We start from the raw sequence: 13219 nt of genomic DNA, 5'->3' as shown, positions 1-13219 counted from the left end.
TAGAACCTGCTGGATGTGGAGCGGGAGTGCCGTTCAGGGACAAGGCCCTGCAACTTTCAGGTACTCTGTGTCCCCGTATGGCAGGCCACGCACACTCCAGGCTTGCTGGGTGTGCTAGTGCGCCGGGGACTGTAGCGCTGTGCGCTGGGCTTATAGTCCCTGCAGATTACTGGGGGACTTTACGTGTGGGGACCGCCGCGCCGACCGCCCCTGGAGCGGCGGCGCAGCTGCGACTTGTAGTGCGCCGGGGACGCGCCGACCGCGCTTTTACGGCGGCGGCGCTTCTAACTTTAGTCCCCGGCTTTTGCGGCCTAGCGCCGCTTCGTTCACGCCCCCACCCTGTCACTCAGGGAAAGGGAGAGACGCTGTTCTATAGCAGTGCCGAGGGCTGGAGCCTTATTTGCATTCTCCAGCCCCCTTCACTAGACACAGTGGGCGCCGGGTTCCCGCTCTTGTTTCGGGCACGCCCTCGGCCCGCCCCTCTCCTCTGGACGCCGGCAGCCATTCCGGCACGCAGAGCGGGAAAACGGAGACAAGCGCTGAGCTACCAGCACAGGATTCCGGCGCCACACACCCGCTTTTGTGCGGGCGGTAAGCGGCAACTAAAGTGCTGACCCACTAATGCCGAAGTGTCCTGTTGTACTTTTTGTACGGTCGCTATTCAGGATGCAGACCTAGAAACAGCAGCAAAAGATCAGGGGTGCTAAAGCACAGACTATATGCTGCTTGTCTTGCATGTGCTGCAGTGTCATGTGTCCTTTATGCTTGTATGCTTTACATTGCACTGTAAGGGCTATTCTTGGCTGTCTACCCGCCTAGATGGCTAGACAGCGGCAGCAAACAGCAATGGTGCTAAGGCACAAGCTTTCAATGCTGCTTGGATTGCATGTACTGCAGAGTTTATTTTCATGCTTGTACATTCACTGCATGTCGCTATTCTTGGCTAATGCTCCTTGATGACTAGACAACAGCAGCAGAAAAGCAAGGGTGCTAAGGCACAAGCTTTCAATGCTGCTTGGATTGCATGTGCTGCAGTGGTTATTTTCATGCTTGTATGCTATACATTCACTGTATGTCGCTTTTCTTGGCTAATGCTCCTGAATAACTAGACAACGGCAGCAGAAAAGCAAAGGTGCCAAGGCACAGGCTTTCTATGCTCCTTGTACTGCATGTGCTGAAGTGTTTATTGTACTTCATGCTTGTATGCTATACATTGCACTGTACGGTCGCTATTCTTGGCTAATGCTCCTAGATGGCTAGACAGCAACAGCAAAAAAAAAAAAAAAAAAAAAAGCATGGGTGCCAAGGCACAGGCTTTCTATGCTGCTTGTACTGCATGCGATACTGTTCCAGGACCCCCAGTGTGTGCAATTACTCAACGGGGTCTCTGCTACAGGTGGCCAAAAGAACCACCTGTGATCCCTGTCCAGGGACAGGGACGGAGTTGCAGTTTCCGCTGATATATTGTCTGTGACTATGACTAACATCTTACAGACTTTGCAGTCCAGACAGACCTTGGGCAATGTTGATTCAATGCCGCTGGCCACCCTGATTTCGAAACAAATCATGGCTCCAGGAGGGTCCCATGCATCCCAGGGTGCAGGCTCTGACACGGACGACAGTCCCAGACGGCCTAAGCGAGCTCCCTAAGAACGGCCCTCGACTTCATCACAGTACTCTCTGTATGATGATGCAGACGTAGCTGTTCAGGACTCTGATCCTGAGACCGCTCTCAATCCGGATACACCGGATGGTGACGCTATAGTGAATAATCTTATAGCGTCCATCAATGGAAGGTTGGGTATTTCTCCCTCAACTCCTCCAGTGGAGGGGTCAGCTTCACAGCAGAAGAAATCCCTATTTCGGTATCTCAAGCGTATATTGAGTACTTTTCTGGTCACTCTGACTCCAGAGAAGCAGTCCAGGAACACCACGCTTATCCCGATAAGCGTTTCTTCAACCGTATTGAGGATACGCGTTGTCTCTTCCCCCCCTGACGTGCTCAAGCGCTCCAAGGGTGGATCCCCCAATCTCCAGGCTTGCGGCTAGATCTATAGTTGCAGTGGAAGATGGGACTTCACTTAAAGATGCCATTGACAGACAGATAGCCCTCTGGTTGCAATCTGTCTATGTAGCTATCGGCGGGTCGGTTGCCCCGGCATTCGCAGCCATAGAGGCACTCCAAGCTATTTCAGCTAGTATTGCATGTACATATTGGCCGCAGTAGCGTCCTTCACCTCGCAATGTCGGCATTGCGACTCAAGCTGTTTATGCTGTCCTGGACTCTACGAGCCGTACGTCAGTGGCGTCCGCCAACTCCGTGTTGTTACGCTCCTAGTGTTAAGGGATTGGAGCAGATGCTGCTTCCACAAAAGTGCTTAACCAGATTGCCTTTATTTGGTGACAGACTGTTTCGTGAGCGGTTGGATTAAATCATTCAACTGTCCAAGGGTACGGATTCTTCCTTACCCCAGCTATCAAACAAGACCCATCAGGAGAAGGGACAGTCGAGGTTTCGGTCCTTCCCAGGCTCGGGCACGTCCCAATTGCCCTCGTCCAACAGGACTCAAAAGGCTCAGAGGGGCGCAGGTTCCTGGCGGGCTCAATCACGCCCGGAGAAGGCAGCCGGAGGAACCGCTACCAAGGCGGTTTCCTCATGACTTTCAGCCCTCTCTCTCCGCGTCCGCGGTCGGTGGCAGACTCCCCCGCTTTAGCGACATTTAACTGCCACAGGTCAATGGCCAATGGGTGAGAGACAGTTTGTCGCAAAAACTTCCTCACCGGCCGAGCCGAGGCTCTTCTGCAGGCAGTAGGAGTCGTAATCCCGGTTCCTCCTCAGGAACGAGAGGCACTCTTTACTCCGATCTGGTCGGGGTGACAAAATAGGACGACTCCTTCCGTTCCGTTCTGGACCTTAAACTGCTCAACAAGCACGTGAAAACCAGGCGGTTCCGGATGGAATCCCTCCGCTCCGTCATTGCCTCAATGTCTCAAGGAGATTTCCTAGCATCAATAGACATCAGGATGCTTATCTCCACGTGCCGATTGCTCCAGAGCACCGGCGTTTGCTACGATTCGTTATTGAAGACGAGCATCTTCGGTTCGTAGCCCTACCCTTCGGTCTGGCGACAGCCCCACGGGTTTTCACCAAGTTCATGGCAGCAGTGGGACCACTCCCGCACTCTCAGGGTCACCCTGTGATCCCTTACTTAGACCATCTACTTGTCAAGGCACTCTTTTAAGAGGCATGCCAACACAGCCTGAACATGGCGCTGGAGACTTCCCAGAGTTTCGGGTGGGTCCTCAACTTTTCAAAGTTAAACCCAATCGCTGGCATATCTTAGCTTGGGGTTTCACACTCCCTCAGCGATGGTGAAGCTTCCACTGGACAAACAGCGGTCACTACAGACGGGGGTGCAGTCTCTCCTTCAAGGAGACACCTCATCCAGAGGCAGTCCCTTTCACGCAGTTTCATCTGCGTCCACTTCAATAGAACATTCTTCGCTAATGGGAGGGGAAGTCGATGTCCCTACACAGGAACGTCCCCCTTTCTCAGACGATCAAGGACTCTCTTCAGAGGAGTCCACTCTTCAGATCAATTGTCTGGAGCTCTGGGCAGTGTATATTGCCCTGCAAGACTTCCTGCAGTGGCTGGAAGGCAAACAGATCCGAATTCAGTCGGACAATCCACAGCGGTGGCATACATCAACCACCAAGGCGGACTACGCAGTCGGCGAGCCTCCCAGGAAGTCCGCCGGATTCTGCTAGGGGTGGAAGACAGAGCATACACCATATCCGCAGTTCACATCCCGGGCGTAGAAAACTGGGAAGCAGACTTCCTCAGTCACCAGGGCGTGGACGCAGGAGAATGGTCTCTGCACCCGGACGGGTTTCACGAATCGGCACAACAGCAAGGTCCCGGTTTTCATGACGATCAAAGAGCTCTGGCGACAGGCATCTCACGGTCGGTCAACCGTGGGCACTACCAGACCGGCCAGACTTACTGTCCCAAGGGCCGTTTTTTTCCATCTGAATTCTACGGCCCTGAACCTACTGTGTGGCCATTGCGTCCTAGATCCTAGTGTCCTCAGGATTATCCCAAGGGGTCGTTGCCACCATGAGACAGGCTATGAAGCCCACGTCTGCTAAGATCTACCACGGAAGTGGAAGATTTTCTTTTACTGGTGCTCTGTACAAGGAGTGTCCCCCTGGCCATTGGCATTGCCTACTTTTCTTTCCTTCCTGCAATCTGGGTTGGAAAAGGGCTTGTCGCTCGTCTCCCTTAAAGGGCAAGTCTCGGCGCTATTGGTGTTTTTTCAGAAGCATCTAGCACGACGTCCGCAGGTACGCACGTTCCTGCAGGGGGTTTGTCATATCGTCCCCCCGTACGAGCGGCCGTTGGATCCATGGGATCTGAACAGGGTACTAGTTGCTCTCCAGAAGCCGCCTTTCGAGTCTCTGACGGATGTTTCACTCTCTCGACTATCACGGAAAGTGGCCTTTCTGGTAGCGATCACGTCTCTTCGGAGAGTGTCTGAGCTAGCAGCGCTGTCATCCAAGGCTCCCTTCCTGGTGGTCCACCAGGACAAGGTAGTGCTGCGCCCCATTCAGGAGTTTCTCCCTAAGGTAGTATCCTCGTTTCATATTAATCAGGATATCTCCTTACCTTCCTTTTGTCCTCATCCGGTTCACCGGTATGAAAAGGATTTACATTTGTTGGATCTGGTGAGAGCACTCAGAATCTACATTTCCCGCACGGCGCCCCTGCGCCGCTCGGATGCACTCTTTGTCCTTGTCGCTGGTAAGCGCAAAGGGTCGCAGGCTTCCAAAGCCACCCTGGCTCGATGGATCAAAGAACCAATTCTTGAAGCCTACCGTTCTGCTGGGCTTCCGGTTCCATCAGGGCTGAAGGCCCATTCTACCAGAGCCGTGGGTGCGTCCTGGGCATTACGACACCAGGCTACGGCTCAACAGGTGTGCCAGGCAGCTACCTGGTCGAGTCTGCACACTTTCACCAAACATTATCAGGTGCATACCTATGCTTCGGCGGACGCCAGCCTAGGTAGAAGAGTCCTGCAGGCGGCAGTTGCCTCCCCGTAGGGGAGGGCTGTCTTTGCAGCTCTAACATGAGGTATTCTTTACCCACCCAGGGACAGCTTTTGGACGTCCCAATCGTCTGGGTCTCCCAATGGAGCGCCGAAGAAGAAGGGAATTTTGTTACTTACCGTAAATTCCTTTTCTTCTAGCTCCTATTGGGAGACCCAGCACCCGCCCTGTTGTCCTTCGGGATTTTTGGTTGTTTTTCGGGTACACATGTTGTTCATGTTGAATGGTTTTCAGTTCTCCGACGTTACTTCGGAGTGAATTTGTTTAAACCAGTTATTGGCTTTCCTCCTTCTTGCTTTTGCACTAAAACTGGTGAGCCAGTGATCCCACTGGGGGTGTATAGCCAGAAGGGGAGGGGCCTTACACTTTTTAGTGTAATTGCTTTGTGTGGCCTCCGGAGGCAGTGCTATACACCCAATCGTCTGGGTCTCCCAATAGGAGCTAGAAGAAAAGGAATTTACGGTAAGTAACAATATTCCCTTCTTTTCCTCCTTCTTGCTTTTGCACCAAAACTGAGGAGCCCGTGGGAGCACGGGGGGTTTATAGGGAGAAGGGGAGGGGATTTACACTTTTAGTGTAATACTTTGTGCGGCCTCCGGAGGCATAGCCTATACACCCATTTGTCTGGGTCTCCCAATTGGAGCTAGAAGAAAAAGAATTTACGGTAAGTAAACAAAATTCCCTTCTTTTCAAAAGCGCCTAGCCAGGCTTCCGCAGGTCCGCACGTTCCTGCAGGGAGTTTGCCACATAGTCCCACCTTACAAGCGTCCGCTGGAACCCTGGGATCTTAACAGGGTGCTATTGGCTCTTCAGAAACCACCTTTCGAGCCGCTGCGGGATATCTCTTTATCACGTCTTTCGCAGAAGGTGGCATTTCTAGTGGCAGTTACATCGCTCCGTAGAGTATCGGAGCTGGCAGCGCTGTCATGCAAAGCCCCCTTCCTGGTTTTTCACCAGGATAAGGTGGCTCTGCGTCCGGTCCCGGAATTTCTCCCTAAGGTGGTATCCCCTTTTCATCTCAATCAGGATATCTCCTTACCTTAATTTTGCCCTCATCCAGTTCACCAATGTGAAAAGGATTTGCACTCGTTAGATCTGGTGAGAGTACTCCGGCTCTACGTGTCTCGCACGGCGCCCCTGCGCTGTTCAGATGCGCTCTTTGTCCTTGTCGCTTGCCAGCGTAGGGGTTCGCAGGCTTCCAAGTCAACCTTGGCTCGGTGGATCAAGGAACCGATTCTTGAAGCCTACCGTTCTTCTGGGCTTTTGCTTCCTTTGGGGCTGAAAGCCCACTCTACCAGAGCCGTGGGTGCGTCTTGGGCATTGCGGCACCGGGCTACGGCTCAGCAGGTGTGTCAGGCAGCTACCTGGTCTAGTCTGCACACTTTCACGAAACACTATCAGGTGCATACCTATGCTTCGGCAGACGCCAGTCTAGGTAGGCGAGTCCTTCAGGCGGCGGTTGCCCACCTGTAAGAGGGGGTCATTTTAGGCTCTTTTTTTTATTGAGGTATTCTTTTACCCACCCAGGGACTGCTTTTGGACGTCCCAATTGTCTGGGTCTCCCAATGGAGCGACAAAGAAGAAGGGCATTTTGTTTACTTACCGTAAATTCCTTTTCTTCTAGCTCCTATTGGGAGACCCAGCACCCCGCCCCTGTTCCCTTCGGGCTGGTTGTTCTTTTGTGTACACATGTTGTTCATGTTGAATTGTTCCTTTGGTTCATGGTTTTCAGTTCTCCGAACATCCTTCGGATTGAATTTACCTTAGACCAATTTATAAGTTTCCTCCTTCCTGCTTTTGCACCAAAACTGAGGAGCCCGTGATGCACGGGAGGGTGTATAGGCAGAGGGGAGGGGTTACACTTTTTAAAGTGTAATACTTTGTGTGGCCTCCGGAGGCAGAAGCTATACACCCAATTGTCTGGGTCTCCCAATAGGAGCTAGAAGAAAAGGAATTTACGGTAAGTAAACAAAATTCCCTTCTTTACTGCCGTCGTTCAACTCCTCTTGACACTGACGTCCTCCATATCTTCAGTGACAGAGAATGTGGTAGACAATTTTCTTGGCAGGAAACAACGTAGGACACAAGTGCCCTTTTTTGGTAATCCTAGGTGTGAGACCCTTATTGATCTACAGGCCCCCTCATACATGTTATGTAGCTATCAGCTGACCGCTACCTCTCCCAACTCCTCCATACACAAGAACCGTCAGCTTGGCCGGGCGCTCCTGTGTTGTCTAAGAGTCGATGCCAGACTCCTGTTGGCACTGACATCCTCCATATCTTCAGTGACCTAGAGAATGTGGGACACTGTTTTCTTGGCAGGAAAGAACGTAGGAGACAATTGCCTTCATACACATTATGTAGCTGTCGGCTGAAAGGCTACCTCTCCCGACTCCTCCATACACAAGGATCGTCAGCTTGGCCGAGCACTCCTGTGTTGTCTAAGAGTTGATGCCAGACTCCTCTGACGGTAGGAGAGATCAAAATGATCGTTCATCGTAAATCCAACTTCCCGGATGCAGTCGGGAAGCCCGTAAACATATCGGCCTGTTGGCGTATCCCTCCTAATTGAGCCGGTTTGGCTGACTTATCAGTTATCACCGATCAACCTCATCCAATCTGTGTGGGGCAATCTATTCCAAGCAAGTTATCACCCATTGACTGCATATCCGACTGTTGAGAGCCCCACCAGTCGTGAGAGTAGAGCACTTGTGTCCAAAGTCAGCAGGAGTCAAATGGAGTCACTCTATTCAACTATTCTCCTCTGGCGGCAAGTCAACAGGACCGGGAAACAAGTCCCCCCCCCCCTCACTCCATTCTGGCAATCCATGTGGGTCCACACAGATCTATCTGACTTATCCAGCTTCTAGATAATTTATGTAGACTACAATACACCCTCCTTGACGGGAATCTAAAGTCTGAAGGTGTCTCCACTTGTGGGATAACATTTCTCTAAACCACTAAGTGCTTCCACATTTGCTTTTCCCTTTCCGCAATGTACAGGTTTGACCGATCTCTTGGTGGCCTTGAGATCGACTTGAGGCTTCGGGAACACCTAGCCAAGCTTTTCAATGGCCAAAAGAAATCCAAGAAGGATGTTCGAGAGAATCCCCGGGCGATGGCGAAGCTTCTGAAAGAGGCAAATCGCGTGAAGACCATCCTGAGTGCCAACAACGACCACATGGCACAGGTACCGTAGTGTAAACTTGGCAAACCAACTATGAGACATAACCATATATTATATACACTAGAGATGGTACAAATCGATTCGCAGAACGTGAACCCCGGTCCACGTCAGCCGTCTTAGGCATTTGGATGCGCGGTTGAGGTCCACTTCTTACATGACCGCATCTGTTGCTCTTTTAGATTAACCGTCCTGGTGTCATGTCATGTTTATCACATCAAAGCAATGACATTGTGCCAAATCGGCTACTCATAGTCGCAGATGCTGTCACGCAGGAGGCGCTTCTCATAGCTCCCATCCGGTGGGAACAGATGACTTACATGGCTGATGGTTTAAGTCCTGGGAGTCGATTCACACTCATCCAATTTTTTTCTTGGTGCACAGATCGAGGGTCTTATGGATGATATCGACTTTAAAGCCAAAGTAACTCGTCAAGAATTAGAAGACCTGTGTGCAGATCTTTTCGAAAGAGTTTCTTCTCCGGTGCAGAAAGCTCTGAGTAGTGCCGAGATGAACATGGTGAGAATAACGCATGGACCATATATTTCAAATTGACATTTTTGCATATTTTTTTCTTTCAATTGTTTTGATGCCGGTGTTTGTGTTGAAAGGATGAAATTGATCAGGTCATCATAGTGGGAGGAAGCACCCGTATCCCCAAAGTTCAAGAGCACCTCCTGAAAGCTGTGGGCAAGTGAGTATGTCGCATGAAAGTTGCTGTTTTGGTGACCTCCAAGTTGGTGGTTTTCCCTTTCTACAAAGAAGGCCACCAGCCCCGTTCAGTGGTCCTGTCGGGGCTTCTCCGAACCTCTGCAAAACTGGTTTCAGTTGTATGCGCTGATGAGGCCACTGACTATATTGGTGCAGACGAAGTCACCGTGTGCTCTGTCGTGCACCATTTTCTGGAGTATACACCTACGAGAGATGGACACCCAGATGCAGTCTACTACTTCCGGGTGTCAGCTTCCAATAGGCGTTTCCTCTTGAAAATGGTGCATGACAGAGCACATGGTGACTCCGTCTGCTCCATTATAGTCAGTGGCCTCGTCGGTGCACACATCTGAAACCCGTTTTTCAGGGGGGTTCAGATGGAAGCCCCAAAGGGACCAGTGAACGGAGATCGGAACGCAGTGTGAAAGCGGCTTTAGTGTGTATAAGAAAAAAAACAATACGCCACTCACGTCAAAGACTAAGTTAAAAGAAATCGATTTCTACCTTCGATTGCCGACATTAGATCCCGCCGTCCATTCCTGACCATGGCGTTTATCATGTATAAAAAGAAAACGAAGAAAAACACCAGAATTTGTTTGCTTGATTTTTTTGGCTGCCAAAACTTCATGAAAAATGGAATAAAAATTAAATCAAAATTTGATTCCCCCCCCTTTTTCTCTCATTTCATTGGGGGACACAGGACTGTCGGATTACCTTCAGGAGGCGCACACAAAATACATTATGATGGGTTGGTAATGAAAATCATGCCTAAGAAGGTAATCAGACAGTCCTGTGTCCCCTAATGAAGACTCAGAGATTTTATGGTGAGTACACAAAAATCCTTCTATTTCATCCTGTCTTTTTTTTTTTTTTTTGTTTTTTTCCTATACATTAAATAGTTAAAAAAGCAAATGGTGTAAAAAAAAAAAAAAAATTACTCATCATGCAAAAACATACAAGCTATCATATAAGGCACAAAATAGAAGGATTTTTGTGTACTCACCGTAAAATCTTTTTCTCTGAGTCTTCATTGGGGGACACCCATGGTCCTGTGTTCCCCAATGAAAGCGATAGAGAAAAAGGCTTTTTAGAAAGGAGGAGGGATATAATAAATTACAAAAATAAAATTTGGGCACTGGGGATGTTTGTGCAGTTATAAGGGCTTATGCTATGAGCCGTGCTCGATCTGTATTGGATTGTATTAATTGTCTGTACAATTTTGTCTCAGGGAAGAGCTTGGGAAGAACATAAATGCGGATGAAGCTGCCGCTATGGGAGCCGTTTATCAGGCGGCCGCTCTGAGTAAAGCCTTTAAAGTGAAGCCATTTGTAGTCCGAGATGCCGCAGTTTTCCCAATACAGGTAAGATTCATAACCTGGCACGGGGCAGTCCTGGTTGATTGACAGCTCGCTTGCCCAAACTCTTCGTTTTCCAGTACTACAGGCAAGAGCAGCTTTGTGTCTGGAGCTTGCAAGCTCTATAGCAAGGATCTTGAAATTGCTGCATTCTTTGCTTAAGGAATCTGGCCACTACTGATACATGGCAATAAACTATAGAATTAATTTCCTTTTGTGCATGAGAACAGAGGGGATTTTTACTCAGTGGTAAATTGCAAAGTTGCATTTGAACCATTTGAGAGAACCCCTCTCTGTGATCTCTTCTATTGATCAGGTGGAGTTTACTCGAGAAGTGGAGGAAGAAAATGTTAAAAGCCTGAAGCACAATAAGAGGATCCTCTTCCAGAGGTTGGCCCCCTACCCGCAGCGCAAAGTGATCACCTTTAACAGATACACCGACGACTTTGATTTTAACATTAATTACGGAGACCTGAGCTTCCTGGACGCCGACGATCTGAAGTAAGACCATTCGATCAGAAAATATAGGCAATACCACTATGGAACCCTTAGTTTTGATTAATGGGCAATTTCTTTTTTTCATTGCAGAATTTTCGGATCATTAAACCTCACTACTGTTAAACTCAGTGGAGTCGGGGAGAGTTTTCAAAAGAAGGCGGACTATGAGTCCAAAGGTATCAAGGCGCACTTCAACATGGATGAAAGCGGAATTCTCAGCCTGGACCGGGTAAGGCGTGACAATGCTGCCACATTCATTATCCTTTTTATTTTACCGGGGTTCTTGCTGATGATGTCTCTGACAGGTGGCGTCTGCTCCTTTGTCCAGCCGTTGGGTATCATCACCTCTCCTATTCTGGATGGGTACACGCTACCTGCCAACGAAATGTCATCAGCGCCTCTTGTGCTTTAAAGGGAACCTGTCAGGTGCAATATGCAGCCAGAACCATGAGCAGTTCTGGGTGCATATTTCTAATCCCTGCCTAACCATCTAACTAAGCATCTAGTAGCATAGATAAAGAGATCTTTAGAAAAAGTATTTCTAAAAATCCTTTATGATATGCTAATGAGCGCATGGACTAGTCACAAGGGTGTTATATCCCCCGACTAGTCCGCTGTCTTAGGTTAGCATACCCACAGGGGCGTGCTAACCTAACGTGCTATTCAATGTCCATTGGCAAGCTTCATCAGTTGTAACGTGCGTACCTGTGTCTGGTGTTGCCGCCGCTTCAGATGCCAGCTTTAGGGTCGGTGCGCATGATCAGAAGTCCTATCACTTCCGGTCGTGCGTTCTAGACCTCTCTGAAGCCGGGACGTGTACACCCGGCTTCATACTGTGCATGACCGGAAGTGCCGGGATTTCTGATAACAAACCCGACATTCTGAAGTGGTGACACCGGACACGGGTATGCGCCTCACTGCTGATGACGCTGGGCAATGAATAGCATGTTACGACGCCCCTGTGGGTGTGCCAACATGCTAAGAGGGCGGACTAGTTGGGGAATATAACGCCCTTGTGACTAGTCCCTGTGCTCATTAGCATATCATAAAGGATCTTTAGAAATACTTTTTCTAAAGATCTCTTTATCTATGCTAGTGTATACAGGGACGGTTATGCAGGGATTGGCAATATGCACCCAGAACTGCTCATGGTTCTTGGTGCATATTGGACCTGACCGGTTCCCTTTAATGCAGAAATTAAACCACATAGTGGATTTGTGTTTGGAAAATCTGCGGTGTAATAAAGAGCAAGCTAAGCGGATGAGGTAGTAAGTCTCTTCTACTCGTAGTAGAAATTTTAAATTCCACAACATATCCATTTTCTTCTGTGGATTTTCTTTACGGATTTCACCTTTTGCAATGCATCCGGGGAAGTCTATGCAAAATCCGCATGTAACAGGAGCAGATCCAAAGTGGATTTGCTGTAGAGTCCTTGTGGAGAAAAATCTGCTTCATGTCCAGGTTCCCTTATACAGTGTAACCTTGGTTATCGAGAACAATCCGTTCTGGGACTGTGCTTGTTACCAAGTTACTCGTTCAGCAAAGCAAAATTTCCCATAGGAAATCATTGCAATGCAGACGATTCGTTCCACAACTTGTTAAATGTCCCATCCTGGTCCCCTGTTGTGCCATTCCACACACGTACAAATACGCACAAACACGCACGCACACATATTATGCTCACCTTACCTTCCGTTCCATCGCCGGCCTCCTGGAACTTGCAGTCCGCCGGTACAGGATGTGTATCGGGTAACCATCGCGGGCCGATGCTGGAACATCCATTGCCAGAGCGCTAATGTGAAAGGCAGGAGCCGCTTGCCTCTGATTGGTCAGCACGCTGCCTTTGAGTAGCGGCTGACAGCCGAAGTTCCTCCCTCGTTGCGATGGTTACCGATACACATCCTGTACTGGGCGAACTATAAGAACTATGAAGCCGGCAATAGAATGGAAGGTAAGGGTGAGCATAATATGTGTGTTCGTGCGTGCTTGTGTGTGTTTGTGCAGACTGCAAGAGCGGGTCAGAGCGCGGTGGATGTACGGAACCGGAAGTGTGTGCGGTGAGGATTTTGCTCGTACAGCAAAACTTGCTCGTAAACGGAGTTAAAAATTTACAGCAAGCTTTGCTCGTTAGGCGAAATACTCGCTAACTGGGTTACTCGTTAAGCGAGGTTCCACTGTACTGGGATTGCAGGGCTGACAGTGAAGCAAGTAAACTAGACCAAATGAATTTTACAATTTTGTACAAATCTGTTAAGGTGGAAGCCGTGTTTGAGACGTTGGTAGAGGAGAAGCCCGAGCAGGAATCGACCCTGACGAGTAAGTGACACTTTGCATGAATCAGCGCATATGAATGAATTATATGTAG

General features: G+C 49.3%; 1 protein-coding gene across 1 annotated transcript in view; it reads left to right on the top strand.

Moving 5' to 3' along the window:
- The window catches only part of HYOU1 (hypoxia up-regulated 1), a 67986-nt gene that overhangs the window by 22599 nt on the left and 32168 nt on the right, over nucleotides 1-13219 (top strand). Inside the window, exons 9-15 of the mRNA XM_075328646.1 lie at nucleotides 8110-8296; nucleotides 8675-8809; nucleotides 8902-8984; nucleotides 10230-10362; nucleotides 10673-10857; nucleotides 10945-11083; nucleotides 13110-13170. Coding sequence (XP_075184761.1) covers nucleotides 8110-8296; nucleotides 8675-8809; nucleotides 8902-8984; nucleotides 10230-10362; nucleotides 10673-10857; nucleotides 10945-11083; nucleotides 13110-13170 — 923 coding nt within the window. The remainder of the gene's footprint in view (nucleotides 1-8109; nucleotides 8297-8674; nucleotides 8810-8901; nucleotides 8985-10229; nucleotides 10363-10672; nucleotides 10858-10944; nucleotides 11084-13109; nucleotides 13171-13219) is intronic.

The sequence above is a fragment of the Anomaloglossus baeobatrachus genome, chromosome 11 (assembly GCF_048569485.1).
Source record: "Anomaloglossus baeobatrachus isolate aAnoBae1 chromosome 11, aAnoBae1.hap1, whole genome shotgun sequence".
Classification (NCBI taxonomy): Eukaryota; Metazoa; Chordata; class Amphibia; order Anura; family Aromobatidae; genus Anomaloglossus; species Anomaloglossus baeobatrachus.
The sequence above is the reverse complement of the archived record's forward strand: the minus strand, read 5'-3'. Positions and strand labels throughout refer to the sequence as shown.